Genomic DNA, 25,424 nt, shown 5'->3' with positions numbered 1-25,424 from the left:
TCAAAGTCAGGTTTGTTTTTTTTAATCTGGGAATAGGTGATTGTAATCCATAACCCTTGCTGCGGTAAATGGACAGTCCAGGCCAGGGATCATTTTAGCCTCATGCCACCCGCTAAACTAAACGAAGACTTTCCAGAGAGTCCCTACAGCGGGGCCCCAAAGACTTATGGGAAGTGTAGTCCCGAGGTTGGATGAACCACCCCTCAGAGGACCCTGGGACGGCTAGCAGCCCTTGCATCTGCGCATGTGCACTGCTGCGAGCGCGCCGGTGGCTGCCCTTCCCCCACCTCCTGCCGCGAGTGGGTGACAGGGCCCCGGTCTCCGCGCATCTTCGCTGACCGGCGCCGTGACCTGGCTTGGCACTGAGCCACAAGTGGAGGCTGTGCCCCTCCAGGTATGAGGGGGGGCTGCCATGCAGCTACGCGAGGGCTGGGGGCCGCGGAGGAGGAGATGAGGGATGGGCTCCTGTCCGCGCAGGGTGGGAGCCCGAACTTCAGCGACTTGCAGACGTCGGTGACCCTCGGGGCGGTGTCCGGGGCCGCCCCGCGCCTCCTCCGCACGGGGCTGGCGGGGCCCGCCTGGCCGGACGTGCGGGGGCGGGGACGGCGGCGAGGGAGGGCGGTGGCGAGGGCTCGCCTTCCTCCCTTTGTCAGGAGAAGCGCCTCCGACCGGCCGCCAGCGTCTCCTGTCGCGCGGGAGCGAGTCCGGAAGCCCGGGCGGGTGCGCGCGTGACCAGGCCCCGCGGGCGCGGGGCGAGGCCGGGGGCGGGGCCGCACACACCTGGCGGCGCCCGGAAGCCGCGTGCTGAGTGCCCGAGCATCACCTGGTGCAGGGAGGAATGAAAGCCCCAGCAAGTTTCCTGATGCACGCGGCGTACCAGAGGAGACCTCCGACCTCTTTGCGAAAGCCTTTTCGGCTAAGTGTTCCTCTAATCCTCACACCTAGCCTGTGACGTCGCTAGTATCTCAGTTGCAACTGAAGGAAAAACCGGAGGCTCAGATGGGTGGAGTACCCGAGCCTCCCGGTATTTTGTGTAAGTGGCACATGTTTTTTCATTTTCCTTTTGATTTTGTTCCCTGATAGTTTTGCCTTGCAGGCGTTTTGAATTAATTTGTAGTTGAATTTACTGCTCTGCTCTTTTATGGCACTCAGAAGCCTTTTACCACTTTGAGATTACGCAAGTTGATTGATGATTTCCACTGGTACTTTAGAATTATTTGCATTAAAAATCTGCCAATACTTTTATTATGATCCGATTAATGGCTGCATTTAATTAGGGAGGATGGACACCTTTATGATGTTGGATCATATTGTAGGCCATCCGAGTGTTCAAGCCCTGTTTTGTTTTGTCTCTCTTAAGTGCACTTTATCATCTTTACAGAAGTTTGTCATTTAAAAAAAAGGTTATTTTTCTTTATCCTTATGTAGTGTATTGTTGAAAATGAAATCATTTTTCCATCATTTCATATTTTTTCTCTTGTATTTGTTGATATTTTCCACTGTTCTTATTTTGTATATTTGGGATTTCTCCCCCTTTTTGTTTTTGTCTCCTTAATTAGCATAGCTAATGGTTATCTATTATTTAAAAAAATGTTTTTAAGTTTATTTATTTTGAGAGAGACAGAGACAGCATGAGTAGGGGAGGGTGAGAGAGAGAGAGAGAAAGAGAAATCCTACACAGGCTCCGCCCTGTCAGCGCAGAGCCAGACACAGGACTTGAACTCACTAACCCACACTAACTGTGAGATCATGACCTGAGCCACAATCAGGTCCCACACCAGGCTTAACCGACTGAGCCACCTGAGTGTCCCTCTATTTTTATTATTAAAGAATCACTCTTTAATATCTGTAGCATCTGTAGTAGTGTCTCCTCCATCATTTTTGATAATGGTAATTAATGCCCTCCTTTTTTTTTTCCCTTTTGGTCAGTATGGCTAGAGGTTTATCAATATTATTGATCTTTTCAAATAACCAGGTTTTGGTTTTATGGAATTTCTCCATTGTTTTTCTGTTTTGAGGGATTTTTTAAATGTTTATTTGTTTATCTTGAGAGACAGAGTATGAGAGTGCATGGTTGGGGCGGGGGAGAGAGAGAATCCCAACAGGCTCCACCCTGTCAGCGCTGAGCCCCAAGTAGGGCTCAAACTCACAAATTGTGAGATCATGACCTGAGCTGAAATCAAGTCAGGTGCTCAACCTGCTGAACCAGCCAGGTACCCCCCTGTTTTGAGTTTTATGGATTTCTGTGCTTAACTTTATTATTTCCTTCCTTATACTTGATTTGGGTTTAACTAATTAATTAAATTTTTTATGCTTTCTTAAGGTGGAAACTGCGGTAATTGATTAAAATCTTTCTTTTCTAATACAGTTTAATGCTATAACTGTTTGTAGTTACAGTTAATATAGGTAATAATTTAATGCCATAATACTACTTTAGTTATATCCCTCAAATTTTGGTATGTTGTGCTTTCATTTCTATTCAGTTCTATGGGTTTTTTAAACTTGTGACTTCCTTTTTCAACCCTTGGTTATTTAGAAATTTGTTGTTTAATTTCCAAGTATTTGGAAAGAAGTAATTAACAGATCTCTAGAATTGATTTCTAGTTTAAGTCTATTTTCATCAAAGAATACACTTTGTTACAAATTTCATTTCTTTAGAATGAAAGGTTTGTTTTGTGGCCAAGAATATGATCTATCTTGGGAATTTTTAATATATAATTTAATGACTATTGTGCTGCTGGTGGTGGAGTCTTCTGTAAATACAAAATGAGTCAGGGTGGTTGATAGCATGGTTCCATTCTTCTATATCCTTACTGGTTTTCTATCTACCTGTTTTGTCACTGAGAAAAGAGTATTGATGTCTCCAACTATAATTGTGAATTTATCTGTTTTTTTTTTTTTCTTTCAGTTCTGTCAATTTTTGCTTATTGTATTTTGAAATGCTTTTGTTAGGTACATATACATTTAGGATTGTTATGCCTTCTGGCCGTTTGACACATTCACCAGGTGTTGTTTATCACAGTGACATTATGTAATATCACTCTATTTCTGGTAATATTATTCTGAAGTTTACTTTGATATTAATATAATCACTCTATTTTGGTTAGTGTTTGCAAGGCATATCTTTTTTTTCATCCCTTTACTTTTGATCTAGCTATGTTTTTATATTTCAAACAAACCTGCTTATAAACAGTTAAAAGCAGTTGGCCTTCCTTTTTTTTATCCAGTTTGACAACCTCTATCATTTCATTGGTGTATTTATACCAGTTATTAAGATGGTTCAATTATGGAACCCCTGGGTGGCTCAGTCGGTTGAGCTGCCGACTTCGGCTCAGGTCACGATCTCACAGCTCATGAGTTCGAGCCCAGCATCAGGCTCTGTGCTGACATTTCGAAGCCTAGATCCTGCTTCAGATCTGTGTCTCCCTCTCTCTCTGCCCCTAACCCACTTGCATTCTGTCTCTCTCAAAAGTAAATAAACATTAAAAAAAAAAAAAAAAAAAAAGATGGTTCAATTAAAATCTACCATCTTGCTAGTTTTTTTTTCTACTTGTCCTCGTTGGTCTTCATTCGTATTTAACTCTTTTTCCAACTACTTTTGTATTAGTTGGTACTTTTATGATATTTTTTTCCTCCACTATTGGCTTATCATTTATACCCCTTTAAAAACTTTTTTTGTTGTTGCCCTGGCATTTACAATACAAATCTGGAGTTAATCACAGTGGACCTTTAAGTAATATTTTACTGCTTTATGTGTAATATAAGATCTTTATAATAATATACTCTCCAATTTCATCATCCCATCTTTTGTACTATCATATGTTGTAGTTTTACATATGCCGTAAGCCCACAAAACTTACGGGCTATTTTTTGACAATCATTTGTCTTTTAGAGTGATTAAAAGTAAGAAGGTTTTCTTTAGAGTCATCTTTATTTTAAGCATTCCCATAGATCTTTATTTCTTGTGTAGATCCAGATTTTTGTCTGGTATCATATTCCTTCTACCTGAAAAACTACTTTAAATATTTCTTCTAGTACAAGTCTACTGGTAATGAATTCTCTGTTTTTGTTCAAAAAGTTTTGATTTCACTTTCATTTTTTGAAGGATATGTTTGCTGGGTATAGAATACTGGGTTGATAGTTGCCCCACTTTTTTTTTTTTTTTTTTTTTTTTTAAGTACTTCAGGGGCACCTGGGTGGCTCAGTTGGTTAAGTGTCTGACTCTTGATTTCGGCTCAGGTTATGGTTGCAGTTTGTGAGCTCAAGTCCTGCATTGGGCTCTCTGCTGACAGTGAAGAGGCTACTTGGAATTCTTTCTGGCCCTTCCCTGCTTGTTCGTTCTCTCTCTCTCTCTCTCTCTCTCTCTCTCTCAAAATAAAGAAATAAACTTAAAAAAATAAATAAAAAATAGGGGTGCCTCGGTGGCTCAGTCATTTGAGTGGCCAACTCTTGATTTTGGCTCAGGTCGTGATCTCACAGATCATGAGTTTGAGCCCTGCACTGGGCTCTCCACTGACAGCATGGAGCCTGCTTGGCATTATCTGTCTTCCTCTCTCCCTGTCCCTCCTCTGCTCTTGCTATGACACAGTCTCAAAAATAAATTAAATACATACATACATACATACTTTAAAGATGTCACTGCATTGTCTTCTGGCTTGTATAGTTTTTGATGAGAAATTGACTGTGATTCTTTATGTAGTTCCTCTATATAATGTGTCATTTTTCCCTCTGGCTACTTTCCAGACTTTTTATTTAACCTTGGTTTTCAGTGGTTTGAATATGATGTCTTACATATTTGTTTGGTTTAGTATTTATTCAGTTTAGATAAACTATTTGAGTTTCTTAGAGCTATAGTTTGATATCATTATTTTTTAAAAATCTTCAGTCATTATGTCTTCAAATACCTCTTCTGTCCCATTCTTGATTGTCTTTTTGGGATTCCAATGACATGTTTGTTAGGCCATTTGATATTGAACTATAGTCTTTGGATTCTCTATTTAATTTTTCATTCTACTTTGTTTTTATGTTTCATTTTGGGTAATTTCTTGCTTTCTTTTCCATTTGATTTTTTCTTGCAGTTTTCATCTTTTCTGAAATTTCCCATTTATTTATGTTGTCCACCTTTTCCATTAAAGCTTCTAAAATATGAATTATAGTTATTTTAAATTCCCTGTCTGATAATCATCAGTTGAAGTTTGTGTTGATTGCTTTGTCTCTTGATAGTGGGTTGTCTTAGTTTGGCCTTTTCTGGTGTCTCATAATGTTTGATTGAAGGTAAGTGTTGCCACCATGATTGTTTAGGTCCCTTCTGAAGAGGGCAAGGGACTCTCCCAGTAGGTGGTGTTTTCCCAAATGATGTGTAAGGATTTGTAAATAAGTCATTGTAGGAGTTCCAAAGCAGGTCACATCATTAATAACAGTATCTTCCTTTTTCTTTCAGTTCGGCCTTCATAGTTCTCAGCCTTTACCCCAAAACTACAAAAAATGAACAAATCCCAGGTGAGTTGATTGTTTTTCCCAGTTTTGTTTTTTCAGTGCATTTGAGGAAGTTTATAAGGACCCAGAAAGTGAAACATAAAGGCAGAGATGAGCAAAACTTAAGGAAAATGTAGTAAGAATAATTGATCAATACCAGCAGCCAAAAAGCAAACCAAGTTAATTGTCTTGAATTGATTATGAGTGGCATCTCCTTCGTTCTCTGATATCAGGTCTGAGTAAATTTTATGGACCTTCATACAGATGGTGTTTTGGACAACATCCCCAGAAACCATGGGTTTATCAGTTTGACTCTGGTTATTTTGTATAGCATTCTTCACTGCAAATGCAGGATTTTGTGTGTATCTTATTTTTTCAGTCAAATTAGCAGGATGCCAAAAAAACTCAGTAAATATCTGGGTGTGTATTTAAATTCTCCCCCCAGACCTCCACAATACCATTACTTTCATGAGTAGCTTTCATGAGTAGCTTTACTGTCATTACTTTCATGAGTAGCTTTCTTTTTTATTTACTTTTTATTATTTTTTAAAATTATTTTTTAATCTTTATTTGTTTTTGAGAAAGAGAGAGACAGCATGTGAGCAGGGGAGGAGCCAAGGGAGAGGGAGACAAAGAATCTGAAGTAGGCTCCAGGCTCTGAGCTGTCAGCACAGAGCCCGACGCAGGGCTCGAACTCACGAACTGTGAGATCATGACCTGAGCCGAAGTCAGACACTCAACTGACTGGGCCACCCAGGCGCCCCAGACTTTTTATTATTTTTTTAATGTTTGTTTATTTCTGAGAGAGAGAGAGTGTGCGTGCGTGCCCGTGCGTACGAGCTGGGAAGAGACAGAGAGAGGAAGACATAGGATCCGAAGCAGGATCTGCACTGTCAGCACGGAGCCTGATGTGGGACTCGAACTCACAAACTGTGAGATCATGACCTGAGCTGAAGTCAGACGCTTAACCAACTGAGTCACCCAGACTCCCCACTTGAGTAGCTTTTCAGAGTTTATATGTACATATTTACATGAGTACAAATACAGGTTATTATAGGAAGCATATTAATCATGCTGATTTGTTTATATGTGTTTTGTTTTTAATTAATAGACTTCAGTTTTTAGAGCAGTTTGAGTTTACAGAAGATGTGAGTGAAAAGTACAGGGTTTTTGTGTATTCCTTCATTCCTTCCACACACACAGCTTACCCTGTTATTAACATCTTGCATTAATGTGGTACACCTGCTACTGTTCATGAGCCAATATGAACACTTTAAAATCTATGGCTTACATTAGGTTTTATTCTTGGTGTTGTATGTTCTGTGGATTTTGACAAATACATAATGACATGTACCCACCATTAAAGTTTCATACAGTATAGTTTGCTGCTCTAAAAATCCCCTGTGCCTCATCTATTCATCCTTCCCGCCCCACCCCCCCAGCCCCCACCTCCCTGAGCCCCTGGAAATCGGTGATCATTTTAACTGTTTGCATAGGTTTGCCTTTTCCAGAATGTCATATAGCTGGAGTCATACAGTGTGTAACCATTAGTTTTTTTCACTTAGAAATATGCATTTGAGGTTCTTGTATATCATTTCATGGCTTGATAGCTCATCTCTTTTTACCATTGAATAATATTCCGTTGTGTGGATGTACCACCATTTATTTATCCACTCACCTATTGAATGGCTGCTTCCGAGTTTTGACAATTATGGATAAAGCTGCTAAAAACATTCACGTGCAGGGTTTCGTGTGCAGATAAAATCACTTATTTGGGTAGGTACTAAGGAGCGTAACTGCTAGATCGTATGGTAGGAGTAGGTTTGGTTTTGTGAGACACTGCCAAAATGTCTTTCAACGTGGCTGTGCCATGTGGCACCCGCACGGGCAGTGAGTGAGAGTTGTGCTGCTCCACAGCCTTGCCAGCGTTTGGTGCTGTCGGTGTGGTCGATTCTGGCCATTCTCATAGGTGTGCAGCAGTATTTCATTGTAATTTATAGTTCCTTAATGACATGATGTTGAGTATCTTTTCATATGTTTATTTTCCATCTCTGTATTTTCACTGATGAGGTGTGTAGTAAGGTCTTTAACCCATTTTTAAATCAGGTTGTTTTCATATTGTTGATTTTTTAGAATTCTTATATATATTTTGGATACCAATCCTTTATCAGGTATGTGTTTTGCAAAGATTTTCTCCCCATCTGTGCCTTGTCTTTTCATTCTCTCAATTTTGTATTTTTATCACTCAGTAACATATCTGAAGTCTTTCCATAAAAAAACTTAGAGTTTCCTTATTATTTTATTGTGTAATGAAACACATATACAGAGAGTATATAAAGCATTGTAATACTTTTATGTGCATCATAACAATATGTATAACAAATGTGTGTGCATTAAAGAATAATAAGAAAATGGGCACCCATGTACCTTACCCAAGTTAAGAACTAGAACATTCTCGGGGCACCTGGGTGGCTCAGTCGTTAAGCGTCTCACTTTGGCTCAGGTCATGATCTCGTGGTTCGTGAGTTCAAGCCCTGCAGCAGGCTCTGTACTAACAGCTCAGAGCCTGGAGCCTACTTTGGATTCTGTGTCTCCCTCTCTCTCTGCCCTCTACTGTTCACATTGTCTGTCTGTGTCTCAAAACTAAATAAACATTAAAAAAAAAAATTAGAACATTCTCTGTTCTTGATGATATTCTCCCATTGAATCATCCTAGTAGGTATTCTCTATCTTGACATTTTTGTCAATTACTCCCCTGCTTTTCTTTTTTTTTTTTTTTAATTTTTTTAAAATGTTTTTTTAGGGGCGCCTGGGTGGCGCAGTCGGTTGAGCGTCCGACTTCAGCCAGGTCACGATCTCGCGGTCCGTGAGTTCGAGCCCTGTGTCGGGCTCTGGGCTGATGGCTCGGAGCCTGGAGCCTGTTTCCGATTCTGTGTCTCCCTCTCTCTCTGCCCCTCCCCCGTTCATGCTCTGTCTCTCTCTGTCCCAAAAATAAAAATAAACGTAAAAAAAATAAAATAAAATAAAAAATAAAAATAAAAAAATAAAATGTTTTTTTATTCATTTTTGAGAGAGTGTGAGTGGGGGAGGGGCAGAGAGGGAGACACAGAATCAGAAGCAGGCCCCAGGTTCTGAGCTGTCACAGAGCCTGATGTGGGGCTCGAACCTACAGACCGTAAGATCATGACCTGAGCCAAAGTCAGATGTTCAACCAACTGAGCCACCCAGGCGCCCCTCTTTCTTTTCTTTTTTTTTTTTTTTAAGTTTATTTATTTTGAGAGAGAGCAAGCAGGGGAGGGGCAGAGAGAGAGAGAGACTCTGTGCTGATAGCACAGAGACTGATGTGGGGCTCGATCCCACAAACTGTGAGATTGTGACCTGAGCCAAAATTAACAGTCGGATGCTTAACTGACTGAGCCACCTAGGTGCCCCTCCCCTGCTTTTCTTAAAGATTTTACCACTTATCTACATATATGCCTCATCAACATGAAATTTAGTTTTGAGAAACTGTAACTGGAGTTTATATTGCCTTGTGTTGCATAATTTTCTTTCTGATTGGTGGAGTTCTTTTTTTCTTTTGCTTCCAGACCCTAAGATTTAAGATGTCCTTATATGCACCCATGTTCCCTTTTGTCAAGACTTGGGTTTTGTTTTGTTCTGTTTTAATCGCTGTTTATTTTAAAGTTTTATTAGCCAGTATTAACCAAAGAGAGATGAAACCACGCATGCATTATTGGTCATAGTCTAAAATGATACAGCCTTACTGGGGAAGCAGTGTGTCAAAAGTTATCCAATAAGCATAAGTCTGGTTGTGTCCTGCAATTTTGCTGGTATTGGATAAAGGTTTCTAGGAGAAGATGAGCTGAATACAGTCTCTGAGTCAGTCTGGCTTCAGCTTTTCTGAGAATTTCCAAAAATTCCATTTGAAGAAGTCATTGGCAAGGTCATGAGAAACATAGGAAAACATAGGGCTCACATGGTTGGGCTATCTGGCAGGGTCAAAGCGTGAATCAGGTATTGAATGTCTGGTAGAAATAGAATTAAACCAGGTGGTTGCCTGTATCCGCTGCTTCTTAGCCTAGTGGTAACTGCCAACTGTCAGGAGTCCATCAAAGCAGGACGCTTGTGTAAGGTGGAGTGTCGTCTGATGCAGGGTAGCCTGGTGTGGAAGGTAGAAGTAGGAGATGTCACCAGCACACGTTGAAAACAAGTCAGACTGAGTGCAAATAAGAAACTGGGCCAGGCTCACCCAGGCATTCTGCCCTCGGGTTAAAAAGGTGGTACAGTGGCAGTAGGCTTTTTGTGTATGACGGGCCTCAAAATGCCTGCTTTTGAGTTGCACTGTTCCCATGTACGACAAGCAGTTTGGTATCAATAGACATCCCTGCCACCCTGCAGTCTCTTTCAGACTCCTGGGGATTTCCTTCAGCTCTGGTATCGATCTTTTGTTTGCCTCTTCCCACGTCTTTGTCTTTTTTGGGGTCACTGTTGTTTTATTGGTGTACATTTTTTAGTATCTTCTTAAGAAAGGGTATGGGAGAACATTTTTTTAGGCTTTACGTTTCTGAAAATATCTTCATTCCATTGTGATACTTGCTTGATGGATAGTATCAATGTGGATTTGTCCATCCGTTGCTCTGGTTCTGTCAGTTTTTGCTTAATGTAATTTGAAGCTGTGTTGAGCACATGCACATTTATGATTGTTCTCTCTTCCTGACGGACTTACCCTTCTGTCATTTTGGAATACTCCTCTTTATCTCTGGCAATATAAATATAGCCACATCTCCCTTTTTATGATGAGGTGGTGTATTTTTTAAGTGGCTTCTGTAGGGATTATAGCTTATATACTAACCACCTTGAATTAATGTTATACCACCTCAATATGGTCCAAGAACAGTATACAGTATATTGCGGTGAATTCTTGCAGCTTTTATTTGTCTCTATACGCCTTTTGACCTTTGTTTTGAAAAATTCTAGGGCTTCTTTTTTCCATAAGTATGTTAAAGATGACGTTCTGTTTTTATCTCACTTCTGTGGTTTCTGTTAAGAAATGAATCTTCACTTTTATTGTTTTTCCCTGAAGGAAAGGAATCTTTCTTTTGGCCACTTGCAAGATACTGTTTTCTGGTGCTCACCGGTTCGAGTGTGATGTGTTTAGGTATAATTGTCTTTACATTTATTCTGCTTGGGCTTTATTAAGTTTCTTAGATTTGTGGTTGATGCTATTTACCATATTGGGGAAAATTCTTAGCTATCATATCTCAAATATTGCTTCTGTCCCATTTTTTTTCTCCACTTTTGAGACTACACCTTATATATTTTTGTTTTTAGCATTTTAAGCAATAGTATATTAGACTTTTGGGCCATACTTCACATTTCTTATGTTTTGACTTTTCCCCCATTTTTTTCTCTCTGCTTTAGTTTGGATATTTTCTTATTGGCCTGCCTTCGAGTGCACACTTCTTCTGCTGAATCTAATCTGCTATTAAGTCTATACAGTGTGTTTTAAATTTTAGTTGAAAACGATTTTTGCAGTTCTGTAATGTCCATATGCTTCCCTTTTGTAGATTCCAGTTCTTTGTTGAAATATTCCCATATTTCATCTACATTATCCATCTTTTTCTCTGTATTTCTTTTTCCTCTTACATAAACTCACAACCCCAAGATCAAGAGTTACACTCTACTGACTGAGCCAGCCAGGCACCCCTGTCTGTATTCTTTAACATATTACTTTACAGTTAATCTGAAGTCTTGTGTACTAACTCTAACCTACGGATTATCTCTACATATGCTTTTGACTGTTGATCTCTTGTTTATTGTTTTATTGTGCTGTTTTGTTTTTCACATGTCTAGTAATTTTTGTTTGTATGGTAGACGTGTATGACACACACTTCCGCTCTGAAGAATGTTAAGTTTTGTTTTGCCAATAATTTAACTGTCTGGCAGAACAAAATTGTTGCCCTCTACTAATTCTCCTAGAGGCTTTCCCTCCTACTTGCACGTATTAGGAACCACACAAAGATCTGAGGTGAATTTTTATGCAGAATTTTAGACCCCCTTCTCTATGCCTTCTTTACCTTCATTACTTTGCCCCCAAATCTCAGTTGCTTTGCAGACCCAAATGCTAATTTTTATTTTTTCAATGTAGCAACGGTGCCACTTGCTGCTTCAGTTCTATTTCTCTGTGGTACTGTTAAAAATTACCTTTAGGGACATTTATGCTGTATATAGAATTCAAGATTGATATATTCTTTTCTTTCAGCATTTTTATCATCATTGGTAATGTGGGCCTCCCGTCATGTTCACTGTTCTTTCAATAATTGTAGCCGTGCAGTGGTTGCTAATACCTGCAAGTTGTTATATGTATTTGTCCAGCTTTTGTTGTTGTTTTCCTTTCTCAGAATTTCGAAGTGATCGCTTTTTAGTGTTGTAGTCATGAAGTACAAAGGCCTTTCTACCTATCAGAACGTGACCTTTTAGTTGTCTCCTGAAACTTGTAGAATTTGCTCTTTGTATCCACTGTTTTCATTTTTTTCTGACGATTTGTGTTTTAATTCCTGTTTGCATGACAGTTCCTAAGATAGTTCTTCTCACCTTTTTTTGGTTTGATTTTGTGAAGTGTGAAAATGCAGAGAAATACAAATGAAAATGGATTAGGCTGAGCTATATGAAATAGCAATGTTTGTATGTACAACAGTTGCCTGTCAGCAATTTCAGTATGGTCCAGCCTAATAATTGTCAACCTATTACAGTATCCAAGTCAAGACTGAACATCTTGGCTTATTTGCTTCCATACACTATGTGTATTGAAGGTTGTTATGTTACACAATTCACACATGAATTCTGTCTCTTATGCTGTCTCACCATCATGGTTCTGACCTCCCTTAGCAGGCTCCCACTCCTGGCATTAAGTCACCTTATTCAATGCTAAAATCCTGTTGACCATTAAAGATTGTTTCCTCACTTTAGAGGTGGCCAATAATGTAAGTTTTGTGCAGGTCTGTCCACTTCTTTTCATATTTTTTACACATTAAATAGAATTGACAGAATTTGGGGTCATGATTTATACATATTCTTGGAATTCTGTTTTCACTAATTTTTTTAATGAATTATTAATGTTCCTGTGCTAGCTTTTCTGTACCTTTTATTTTAAGGCTTTGTTATTTAAGTTTGCGTCTTTTTTTTTTTTTTTTTTGAAGACTTGTCCGAAGTCTTTTTTTTTTAAAGACTTGTCTTGACCTTTTATTAAATGTTTATTCTATTTTATCTTATTACTGGTTTTCTTCTCTTTGTCACTTTGAGCATTTTTCTTCCTCTACTGGTGTGTCAAAATATATTTTTATATTTCTTTTAAAGGTTTAACTTACTCTTTTTTAGCTTATATTTTAAACAAAACTTAAAAAGCTAATCACGATTTATATTTTCCTTCCAAACACAATACTTTCTCTGTGTCACAACTCCCAGGTTTCTGGCATCCAAAAATTAGTTTCAGCTAATTATTTAATACCTCCTTCCCACATCCCATATATACGTTTTTTAATAACTTATTTTGCTGACTTATTTGCTCCCTGATGCTTTTTACGTCCAACTGATTCTTGCTAGGTTTGTCTTCTTTGTGGTTCACATCGTTTTATAGCAGTAAAAAAAGCTAGCACTTATGTGACATTTACTATGCAGTAGTTGTCATTTTAGATCAGGCTGCTAAACTATGTCCATGAGCCAGATGGCATTCTGCCTTCCTTTTATATGGCTCACAGCTAAGAGTGGTTTTTACATTTTTTTAATGGCTATGAAAAAAATCAAAAGAATAGTATTTCACGATGTGAGAATTCTATGAATTTCACATTTCATTGTCCGGGAATCAGGCTTTTTTGGAACATAGCCATGCCTATTTGTTTGCGTGTTTCCTGTGCCTGCTTTCACGGTGCAGTGGCAGACTTGATTGGTTGTAGTTGAGACTACACGTGGCCTGCGGAATCTAAAATATTTACTACTTGGCCCGTTGTAGAAAGTTTGCCAACTCATATTCTAGCATTTTCAGTACTTTGAAGATACTCTGTTGTTTAGTGGCTTACATTGTTTCTGTTGAAAAATCAGCTAGCAGTTTTATGTGCCCTATTAGGCGGTGCCTCCTTTTTCTTTTGGGATTTTTAACAGTTTTGTGATGATGTACATAATGTGATTGTATTTGTTCTTCTTGGGGTTAATGCTCTTCTGTGGTCTGAGGAGAGTTGTTTTGGAAAGTCCTAAAAAATCTAACATCTAGAGGGGAGAGTGGAAGGAATAAGACACTTTTAACAAAAGAAAGCAAAATGATTGCCGCAAGAGATACAAACAAAATACTCCAGGGTTTAAAACTGAGCAGGAACTCACAATAAGGAAGGATCACATCTAAGAGTGATGTAAGATGTGACCTTACTGGGAAGACCTTTGCTTAGGAAAGCCATGGGAAAGAGGGATGGAAAAGAAATTTGGTGTTGAATGCTGGGCTAGTGGTTAGTTTATCAGTTTTCAGGAGGTAATGAATAACCACGTCTAATCAAGGTAAACATTAAAAAAAATACATTTTTGACTTATATTTTCATATTACAATGGGTTAATCAGGATGTAACCATCGTAAGTCAAGGAGGATCTAATAGTTTGAAGAGTTGAGGAAGGGGTATTAAAAAATGGTCTGTTTAGATGTCAAATATGCTAGCTCTACCTCTATTCATGACCATAGGCTTTCTAGCCAGAATACCACATTCCTTCCAGATGGAAACTATATACTGTTTTGGCAAAAGTTTTTGAAGTTGTTCATGCTTGACATCCCTTTTAATGCTATGGTATCAGAACTGTGTTTCATCAACAAGTTTTTGAGTCTTTTGTTTGTCTGGAGTATGGAAAATAAGGAGAAGAAATACAGAAAATTTTCATATTTGATGGTAGAGTCATTTCTAAATTATTATAACTTGAGTCCAAGTAATGTGCCACAGGTTTATCCCCGTTGGTCTGGCAGCCATACAAAAGTTCTTATTGCATCTATCGTCTGGCTCAGTGCATATAGACAAATAAATCCATGTAGTCGTCTTTCAGGCCAAGAAATAGAAAATAGCCAGGACTCTTGAAGCTCTTGTGAAATCCTCACTGTGTAGCCGGAACTAGTTCATTTTTATTGCTTTATAAGACTCGATTATTTTAGTATACCGTAAGAAATCCATCTATTGATGAGCATTTGTTTTTCTGGCTCTGGGGTCCTATGTAAAATTTAACTGTGAACATTCTTTTTTATTGATTTTTAATTTTTTTTTAACATTTTTATTTTTGAGAGGCAGAGAGAGAGCATGAGTCGGGGAGGGGCAGAGAGAGAGAGGAAGACACAGAATCAGAAGCAGGTTCCAGGCTCCGAGCTGTCGGCACAGAGCCTGACATGGGGCTTGAACCACAAACTGTGAGATCATGACCTGAGCGGAAGTCAGACGCTTAGCCGGCTGAGCCACCCAGGCACCCCTGATTTTTTTTATGGACATAGAATGACATATAGCATTATTAGTTTCATGTGTACCACGTTATTCGGTATTTCTGTATATTGCTAAATGATCAGAATAAGTCTGGTAAACATCCATCACCATATATAATTTTTTTTTTTTTTTTACTGTAATGAGAACTTTTAAGATCTGTTCTCTTAGCAGCTTTCAAATATGCAATACGGTATTGTTAATTGTGATTACTACACTGTACATTACATCCCTATGTTGTATTTATTTTAAAACTGCATGTTTATACCTTTTGATCCCCTTTACCCCATTTAGCTCATTCCCCACCCTGACAACCAATCTGTTCTTTGTATGCATGAACTTGGTTGTTTTGGTTTTTGTGTTTTATTTTAGATTCCACATAGAGGTGAGATGATACAGTATCTGTCTACTGCACTTAGCATGATGTCCTCAAAATCCATTCATGTTGTCACAAGTGGCCAGATTTTCTCTTTTATGGCTAAGAAATACTCCGTTGTGTATATATGCCACATATTCTTTATCTGTTTGTCTATTATCGGACGCTTAAGTTTCCCTATCTTGGCTATTGTAAATAATGCTGTAGTGAATGTGGGTGTGCATATATCTTTTCAAGTTAGTATTTTTATTTTCTGTGGATAAATACCCAGAAGTGAAATTGTTGGATCATGTGATAGTTCTATCTTTTGAGGAACCTTCATAGTGTGTTCCTAAGTGGCTGTATCCGTTTCCCTTTCCACCAGCAGTGTACCAGCGTTCTCTCCATATCCTCACCAACATTTGTGATCTCTTGTTGATAACAGCCATTGTAACAGATGTGAGGTATTATCTCATTGTGATTTTGATTGGCATTTCTCTAGTGATGTGCTGAGCATCTTCTCTTGAATCCATTGGCCATATGTAGGTCTTCTTAGGAAAAATGTCTGTTCAGATATTCTGCCCATTTATTAATTGGATTGTTTTATCAGATGATTTGCAAATATTTTATCCATTTAGTTGGGTGCCTTTTCATTCTGTTGGTGGTTTCCATTCTGTGCAGGTGCTTTTTGGTTTGATATAGTTCCATTTGTTTATTTTTGCTTTTGCACCATTGGTATGGCTTGGATATGGTAGAGAGATCTCTACCTACGTCTGACATTTTGCCTTGTAATTGGAAGTTCGTCTGCTGCCTTTAAATATTTAAAGGTTTAGGGGCCCCTGGGTGGCTCAGTAGGTTAAGCGTCCAACTTCGGCTCAGGTCATGATCTCACAGTCCGTGGGTTTGAGCTCCGCGTCGGGCTCTGTGCTGACAGCTCAGAGCCTGGAGCCTGTTTCAGATTCTGTGTCTCCCTCTCTCTCTGCCCCTCCCCTATTCATGCTCTGTCTTTCTCTGTCTCAAAAATCAATAAATGTTAAAAAATTTTTTTAAAATAAATATTTAAAGGTTTAATTAACTCTTTAAACTTGATACCCCCCAACATAGTATCTGAGTATCATCTTTGTACAGATAACATTAAATACTGTGTATTTGTTTACCTATTTATCTTCCTCTACATATTTTCAGAGGAGAAACAGTATTTTATTAATCTTAGATACCTGTTGTATATGGCAAGTGCCAGAGATCTAGGGGATCTGCATAAATGTTTTATTTATAAACATATTTTTTGGAAACATGAGAAAACAGTGAAGATGTCAGTTGGCGTCCTGTGTAAATTTTACAAGGTAAGAATAAGTTTTCACATATCCTTCCTACATTGCCAAATGCCGATCATTTCAGAATGAATAGCCATCTGAGTAATATGCCATTTCAGGGATCGGTTTCATTCACCGATGTGACTGTGGACTTCACTCAGGAGGAATGGGAGCAACTGGACCCCTCACAGCGGATCCTTTACATGGACGTGATGCTGGAGAATTACAGCAATTTACTCTCAGTGGGTAAGCACAGCTTTTAGTGCGGCTCCGTGTTGGCCTAGCATTTATGTCCTTGCTCAGTTACCAAAAATTCTGAGCTTCTGAATTACTACCATGTGGTTGTGGGCTGCAGCTTCAGGTGTTAAAGCCGAGAGACAGTGGAGACGCTGAAGTTCTACCTTCTTTATTTGGGGGATTTCTGAAGTCTAAGCAGATAGGAGCTGTGTTCTGTTATGAAGTTCTCTGATATTATCGAGTCAGATGTGATTTTCAAGTTGGAACAACAACAAGAGGTGTAGATAGCATAGTAAGAATGGTCAGGTCAGAACTTTCTGGGGAAGATGTCAAAAGAGAGAAGGAGCATCAGAAGCCAATCCACGCAATATCCTAGGGATTATGAATGGGTTGAACTATTTTCAAATATTTTTTAAGAATCAATTTTTCAGATCCTTAAACCTTTAAAGATGGCCAATACCAGATGATTCCTCAGATATCAAAATCCTACCTCCAACTATCAGTCTGTCTCTGCTTAACATTTTTTGTTGAACTTTTATATTTTTCTCTCACACTTGACCCTTGACATTTACCTAACCTGTCTTAAACCTTTGTGATTAGCTGCTCTTTCATTCGTATTCCCAGTTTGCCAGAATGGTGACTTTGATATTTTAGGTGATGGAATTGGTGTAATAGATTCTTCTTTAGTCTAAGAGTGATGCATTGTCCTAGACACAAATGCCAGCAAGATCACCAGAGTCAGGAATGTCAAGGCTGGGTCAGTCTGATCCTTAAGATTCTTTCCGATAACAGCAGCGCCAAGACCTGTTTAGAGAAGAAATTGAACACATTAGAAGGAAAAAAATAAGGTGTTTCAATGGAAAAAAGTAAAACACATGATTCTGTCGCAAGGATCTTGAACCCTTGGATTTATTTTCCATTTCCTTCAGACTATGGGTTCTGGATCTTGTCATCCATTTGCAAAAGTTGTACATGAGAGATTTGGATCTTGGCAGGAGGATTATGTCTGCAGACCTGTGAGCAGCATTGCTGTTAGCAAGGTGTGTGGCTTGCAAGAGCAGAGGAGAAAAAACGGGGAGAGAGACTAGGAGTGTGGAGAGGAAGTGCCCGTCTGACCACAGCAATTCAGAGCCTAAGTGGCAGTTGCTAAACTCAGATCTGCCCAGGCTGCTTGCTGTTCCCTTCGCATCTTCGTCCACTTGTTCTCTTGGTCTGTGCTGACTGTTCCGTGTCCCTGCGGACACGCTGAACCTCCTGCATCCCTCGACTTGTCAGCTTGCCTACGTCATTTGTGCCCTGTCTGCTGCCCTTTGTTTTTATTTCACTTTACCTTTTAAGGTCGTTCTGTAATCTGGCAGTGCTACTCGAGTCCATTGTCAGCTTCCATTCTTTTTTTGCCACAGGCTTTTTTGGTCTTTCCAAGCTTAAGAACTAGGCAAAATTTGCAATGGAGACTTTTTAATCCTGGAAGCCCGGATCCCACACACAGAGACAGCCCTACGATGGAACACTGGTGGAGACTTCACATTCTCTAACATGGCAGGAAGGGGCTGACAGCGTGTCTCGTGTGCTCTTTCCTAGAGGTGTGGAAAGCTGACGACCAGATGGAGCGGGACCCCAGCAACCCAGATGAGCAGGCGAGACCATTTATCATTTTTAAGAACCAAACCCCAATTGAGGAAAGAGGTAATCTCTTTGAAAAAACATTTAATCTGAGCACAGATTTTGTTTCCTTAAGGCAAGTACCCTATAAATACGACTTATACGAAAAAACCTTGAAGTCTAATTCAGACTTACTTAATGGTAATAGAAGCTATATAAGAAAGAGAGCTGATGAGTGTAATGGATTTGGAAAAGCACTCCTCTATCTGAAGCAAGAGAAAACCCATCATGGGTTGGAATACTCTGACTATAATAAAAGTGGGAAAGTCTTTAAAGAAGCCATTTTTAAACATCAGAAAATACGAAATTTGGTACAACCTTTTATTTGTAATTACTGTGACAAGGCTTTCTCCTTTAAGTCACTCCTCATTAGTCACAAGAGAATACACACTGGAGAAAAACCTTATGAATGTAACGTGTGTAAGAAAACCTTCTCCCATAAGGCAAACCTCATTAAACATCAAAGAATTCATACGGGGGAGAAACCCTTTGAATGTATTGAATGCGGAAAAGCTTTCACCCACCAGTCAAACCTCATCGTTCACCAGAGAGCACATATGGAGAAGAAGCCCTATGAGTGCAGTGACTGTGGCAAGACATTTGCCCAGAAGTTTGAACTTACTACCCACCAGAGAATTCATACAGGAGAACGACCCTATGAGTGTAACGAATGTGCAAAAACCTTCTTCAAAAAGTCCAACCTCATTATACATCAGAAAATTCACACGGGGGAGAAACGCTATGAGTGCAGCGAATGTGGAAAATCCTTTATCCAGAACTCACAACTGATCATACACATGAGAACTCACACGGGAGAGAAACCCTATGAATGTACCGAATGTGGCAAGACATTCAGCCAGAGGTCAACCCTGAGATTACATTTGCGAATCCATACAGGAGAGAAACCGTACGAGTGTTCTGAATGTGGGAAGGCCTTCAGCAGGAAGTCCCGACTCAGTGTCCATCAGAGGGTTCACATGGGGGAAAAGCCCTGAGACTGCAGCTAGCTTGTTCTGTGGAAAAATCCGAACCCTTCCAGCGGGGGGCAGACCGCACAAAGGTACTGAAGGAACGCGGAAACGCGGGGCGGGGGGGATACAATCCATCAAATCAAAACACATGTAAAAACAAGATCCCCTAAGAACAGCCTTATACCCAAGGTTAGATACGCTGCCCAGCTAAAGCGTACATCTAGTTGTAAATAGACATGCTTAGTCCTGTTACAGTGAGCTTTTTAAAATCTTGAATTATTCTGGGCAGCAGCATAAAGGATCTGCAGACCATACCCCGGGAGTTGAGTGGCTGTGTATGAGATTATGCCCCAAAACACAAATCTTGTCTTACATCTATATATGTAAATTTAACACAGTCACTGGGAGTTGGAAATTCTTGTCCTCTGTTAGGACATGAGTAAGATTTTCCATACTAAACACCACGTGTCTTTCAGTACCTTTACAACCCAGTACGCATTCCACATGAACTAGGTCCCAGTTTTAATAGCGTGTAGCGTATGTTTTCTCCTGCTACTTGCTGGCATAGGGAAGTTGGTCGGACCGTCGTTATTCAGCTGCCTCTTCAATAAACAGAAGACAGTGTTGAAGGTTTAACTTGCTTCGGAGGTTGCTAAAAGCATTATTCACATCAATATATAAGTGAGAGATAATTAAGAGGGGATTTAGGGAGTGAAAGACCACTGTGGGCTGTCACTCAGTGTAGGCACCACAGCTGGAGAGAGTGCCCACGTCCCTCGTGCGCAGTTCCTTTGCAGTGGGGTGTTTACATACAGATGCCTGTCTTTTAACATACTGTGTAACCCATAAACTACTTGTGCTTTTATTTGTGTTCTCCTGTTTCTCTTAATATTTTATGGATTGTCTTACAAAAAGTAGGATGTGTATGTGGTTCACAAATGTTACATTTCAGAGACTTCAGAGAAAAAAATTAATAAATGTCTTAGTGCTTTTTCAAATGTCCACATGCACAACCCACTTTAAAAATGCATTTTTGCCACATCCTGTGTAAAGGAGGCATTTTCACTCCCTGGGTTTCACTGTCATCAGCCAAAAGCATTTCCCTTTGGAACCTGAGTAAAAGTTAAGCCTTTCTTTTAAAGGTTCACACACACTTTATAAGTTAGACTTTTCAGTGATCTCTCCATACGTGTTTAACAACCTAAAAAAACTTCTTGCCTAACTCAGAGGTAAAGTATCTTACTATTGACTTCAAATTCCCAAGTTCCTCTCCCTGTCAGTCATGAATCACACACTAGAATTGTCACTGGGAACTGGCCTTTTTCCTTGTTTCTGAGTATCATTGATGTGCTGTGACCACCCATGAATGTGAGTGACTTTCTGAACAGATTCACAGAACACCTATAGTCCAGTAAGTGTGTCTTTGTCAAATTGTCATCTTGTCTACTACTGGCAAGGAAGCAGGGAAGAAGATTCATCTCACACACTGCTGTTAGAAATGTAAGTTGCGACTCTGTCTCTGAACATTAGGAATATACGTAGCCTTCAGGGCACCTGGGTGGCTCAGTTGGTTAAGCATCGACTCTAGGTTTCTGCTCAGGTCATGATCTCACGGTTCGTGAATTCGAGCCCCGCGTTGGGCTCCACCCTGACAGCATGGAGCCTGCTTGGGATTCTCTCTCCCTGTCTCTCAGCCCCTTCCCTGCTTGTGCTCGCTCTCTACATAAACATTTAAAAAATATATACATACTCTTTAATCCAGGAGTCACTCCTGGGGATCTATCCCTAAGAAAAAATAAAGTGCCAGTACTTAAGATTATATGTTTATCAACGTATATTGTATTTTTTGATAAGGACAAAAGAAAATGTGAACAACCATCAGTAAGAGAATGATTGAATAAACTGCAGCAAAATATGCCATGGCTGGCTGGTGTTCCATGGAAAAGAATGTGTAGGAGCAGATGCCTCCACATCAGATTGGGGGGTGGGGGAGGTTGTGTGTACACCATGTTTTTAAAATAAAGGTCTAAAAACCTTACATGTATGTATATCTGTGTGTATTTTTATTAATTTATGGACCTGGAGAATAGAATTCTATATCAAGAATATAATTACCATTAAGTCCAATGGAAAATTGCTCATGTATCCCTCGGTCCCTAAGTTAACCCTCATTTATACTAAAACAATACACTAAGTCATCATGCAGCTAGGTAATTAACATTAGTTAACACCATAACACAAGGCAGGTTCTCTTCCTCCATAACAAACAGCTCTGTGCTGTTCTCCAGCTCTAGCTTTCATAGCTGTATGCTGTGTGTGAGGCTGTGTTCTCCGTGAAAACCTGTATTTGGCATTCATTGTTCACACAATGAAACCGTTCACACACACACAAAAATAGTAAAGACAGACACCTGGGTGGCTCAGTCGGTTAAGCATCCAACTTAGCTCAGGTCATGATCTCAAAGTCCGTGGGCTCAAGCCCCATGTCAGGCTCTGTGCTGACAGCTCAGAGCCTGGAGCCTGCTTCAGATTCTGTGTCTCCCTCTTGCTCTCACTCTTTCAAAAATAAACATTTTAAAAAATGTTTTAAAAAAGGGGGGGGAGAGGGGCGCCTGGGTGGCGCAGTCGGTTAAGCGTCCGACATCAGCCAGGTCACGGTCTCGCGGTCCGTGAGTTCGAGCCCCTCGTCGGGCTCTGGGCTGATGGCTCGGAGCCTGGAGCCTGTTTCCGAGTCTGTGTCTCCCTCTCTCTCTGCCCCTCCCCCGTTCATGCTCTGTCTCTCTCTGTCCCAAAAATAAATAAAAAAAAAACGTTGAAAAAAAAATAACTAAAACTTTCACTAAAAAAAAAAAGGGGGGGGGGAGAGACCAAGATGTAGGAGGTCCTTTCACGCTGGGAAGTATGTGTTTGAAGGTAGTGGGAGGCCTGTGGACTGGCCTCAGATCACTTTGCTCAGGACAACAGATGGGGGAATGTTGAAAATCAACTCGGGTTTTGTTTGTGATAAGGATCAGCCTAGGGGTGGGGTAAGGACTAGCTGTGCTCAGCTGGTTTGGCTGAACTAGGTGCAGGAACAGCTTCAAGAGTGGGCAAAGGATAGCCAGGCCTAGGCGAGGAAGGGGCAGTTGACGGGTACCCTGCTGCGACAGACTCATTGATAAACAGGCCATCTAGAGGAATAGGTGATCGATAGCAGGTGGAAAAATTTGACCTCAAACAGGTTAAGCTGCTGAGAATGCTCAATATGGCTCCCCTGTGGCCTCAGGAGGTCAAGTGCTAATAAAAAATACTAGCAACAACAGCTGCCACCAGACCAGTAGTAATAACAGTACTTCTATTAGTGATGATGCTGAGTAGTAGTGCTTGCTTATTCTGCTCTTGGCAACATGCTATTTGCTTTATATGCATTAGCTCATTTAATAGTTAACCCATGAGACAAGTTCATTATTATTTAAAATGAAGAAGCAAGTTCAGAGAGGTAAGGAATCTGCTCAAAGTACATGAAGTGGTACAATACTAACTCTACGAATAATATGAAAAGTTAAGTTTACATATTTTAATCTAGAACCACCAAAAAAAAAAAAAAATCATGAGAAGAGGTATATCTAAGATGCCAATAGATAAAACAGAAAGCCAAAAGTATTTTTAACCCAAAGAAGGCAAGAAGGAAGAAAGAAGAGAAAGCCTGAAGGGAAAACAGAAAACGAAAAGTAAAATGGTAGACCCAAAGTTCAACCATTTTAATAAAAGATATTGTCTAATGGATAATAAAAATAAGACCAAGCTACATGCTCAGTAAGAGTCATGTTTTTACGATAACGACAAGGATGGAAAGAGGATGGGAAAAATATTACATATAACCACTAAACATAAGGTTGGGGTAGAACTGTTAATATCAGATCAAGTAGACTTTAAGACAGTATTGCTAGAGATAAAGGGTAATAATGATAAAGGGTTGATTTAGGAAGACAAACATGTATGTGCCTAATAATGGCACTTCAAAATGGAGAAAGCAGGGCACCTGGGTGGCTCAGTCACTTAAGCCTCAGACTCTTGATTTGAGCTCAGGTCATGATCTTGAGGTTTGTGGGTTCAAGCCCTGTGACAGCAGGGGTTCTGCTTGGGATCCTTGCTCTCTCTCTCTCTCTGCCCCTTCCCTGCTCACATGTGTTCACTCTCTCAAAATAAGTAAACTTAAAAAAAAGAATGGGCAAAGCGAATATTGACATTTAAAGGAAGAAAAGACAAATCACAAGCACAGTTGAAGATTTTAACACCTCTCAGCAACTGACAGAACTCAACAAAAATTCAATAAAGACCTAGAAAATATGAATAACACTTAACCACTTTGATCTAATTGACTTTGATGGAACACTTTACCAACAGCTACAGAATATACATTCTTTTCAAGTGCATGTAGCACTTTTACTAAAACAGGCATATGCCTGGCCATTCAACTCTTAGAGCATTTAAAAGGATTGAAAGCATACAGTGTGTTCCCTGACCACAACAAAGTTAACTGAAAACCAGTAACAAGATAAATGTAGCATAAGCACCTGACGATTGGTTCGTTTTTTGTTACAACACCAGTACCTGACTTCAGCTTTTCATTGCTGAGGCATCCACTTGAAAGATAGCTGTTTTATTTTTTTTTAAGTTTGTTTTATTTGAGAGGGGGAGAGAGAGCGAGAGAGAGAGAGAGAGCGCGTGCTCATGCACGCATGGGCACATACGGAAGGGGGTGGAGGTGGGGGCAGAGAGAGAGAGAATCCCAAGCAGGTTTTGTGCCATCAGCACGAGTTGGACCCTGCTGTGGGGCTCGACCCATGAACCAGGAGACCATGACCTGAGCCAAAAATCAAGAGTCAGACATACAACTGACGGTGCCACCCAGGCAACCCCAACATAGCTATTTCAAATGAACACACTGCCAGCACAAGTGAGTAAAGAACCAAGCTGCTCCCTGTCCCCATCCTGCAAAAGTTTCCTTTATTTTAGAGAAATCTGTTTAACCTCGGTAACTATTTGGCTTCTTGTTTTTCCCTTTAATTCCTGTCCTGTGTCTTAAATTCACCAATAAAGTCTGAACTCACAAAACCCTAGGCCCCCACCCTTCACCCCAGTAGAAGCCGAACCCCGGTCTGCTTACTCATGCCTCTCTCCCAACTTCACTGTATGGCCCCAGGCATGCCTTGTACCCTCCAGAACCCACAAGTAATAAATCTTGGGATTTTCCCCCGGTTTCCTGTTATAGATTGTAAGAACCCCAAGGACTGGTTCAGCCACAACACGGTTTCCAAAAGGGGAGAGGTCTGTGGGGGGCTCACTGGGCCAGCTGAGTGCCCCCAGGTATTTTCGGCTGATAGCGGCACTATCCACGGGCTGAGACCAAAACAGTTGGCGTAGTGGGCAGGACTGCACAATTGTCCTTGCACTTAACGGAGAGCAATGCCCTTTAGCTGCACCTGGTTTACCGACCGACTAACCCAAGCGGTAACCATCTGGGAAAGGAACGCTAATTGCTAGAGGCCACGCTGCCTGTGCTGCTGGTTACTGCCGCTCTCACTGCTGCCTGCAGCATCCATCCCAGAGTGTCACCGCTGCCGTAGGAATTCAGCCTCTTCCCAGACCAACGGGGTCAAGGCCATATTGTCTAACAAGATCGGACCGGTAGATGAAAAGGCCTTGATTATTAATGTACAGTGAGGGTCCTCCGTGCCCAGAGGCCTGGGGATTGGACCCCAGGACTGTTGTGACACCCAAGTGGAGTATGGTCCATGTTTTGGACCAAAGACACGAGGAAAGGACGTTCTCGTAAAGAGGACAGGAGCCCTCTGCCCGTGACCACCTGGCCGTGGCTTGTGCCTGGACTATGCGTCCTAGCAGCCTTGCCATCGAAACCAGTGGCACCACG

The 25,424-nt window shown here is 40.4% G+C and overlaps 1 protein-coding gene across 3 annotated transcripts; it reads left to right on the top strand.

Moving 5' to 3' along the window:
• The first annotated feature begins 242 nt into the window (after window positions 1–242).
• Window positions 243–20,780, top strand: ZFP1 (ZFP1 zinc finger protein). 3 transcript variants are annotated; one of them, XM_030298636.2, is made up of 4 exons: window positions 243–394; window positions 5,441–5,499; window positions 16,760–16,886; window positions 18,459–20,780. In XM_030298636.2, the coding sequence occupies exons 2-4, from the start codon at window positions 5,485–5,487 to the stop codon at window positions 19,532–19,534; spliced, it is 1,218 nt and encodes a 405-aa protein (XP_030154496.1). In that variant the 5' UTR covers window positions 243–394; window positions 5,441–5,484; the 3' UTR covers window positions 19,535–20,780. The 3 variants fall into 3 exon arrangements, with proteins under 3 accessions (XP_030154496.1, XP_030154497.1, XP_032447257.1); XM_030298637.1 differs by lacking the exon at window positions 243–394 and adding an exon at window positions 797–1,033; XM_032591366.1 differs by lacking the exons at window positions 243–394; window positions 5,441–5,499 and having other exon boundaries at window positions 16,324–16,886.
• The last annotated feature ends 4,644 nt before the right edge of the window (window positions 20,781–25,424 follow it).

This window comes from Lynx canadensis, chromosome E2 (assembly GCF_007474595.2).
Source record: "Lynx canadensis isolate LIC74 chromosome E2, mLynCan4.pri.v2, whole genome shotgun sequence".
Classification (NCBI taxonomy): domain Eukaryota; kingdom Metazoa; phylum Chordata; class Mammalia; order Carnivora; family Felidae; genus Lynx; species Lynx canadensis.
This window is presented reverse-complemented; position numbering and strand designations above follow the sequence as displayed.

Excerpts from the sequence above, each read along its gene's own strand:
- ZFP1 (XM_032591366.1), top strand. The coding sequence starts at position 16,727 with ATGAATAGCCATCTGAGTAATATGCCATTTCAGGGATCGGTTTCATTC. Across the intron at positions 16,887-18,458 it reads CAGCAATTTACTCTCAGTGG|AGGTGTGGAAAGCTGACGAC; the intron begins GTAAGCACAGCT and ends GCTCTTTCCTAG.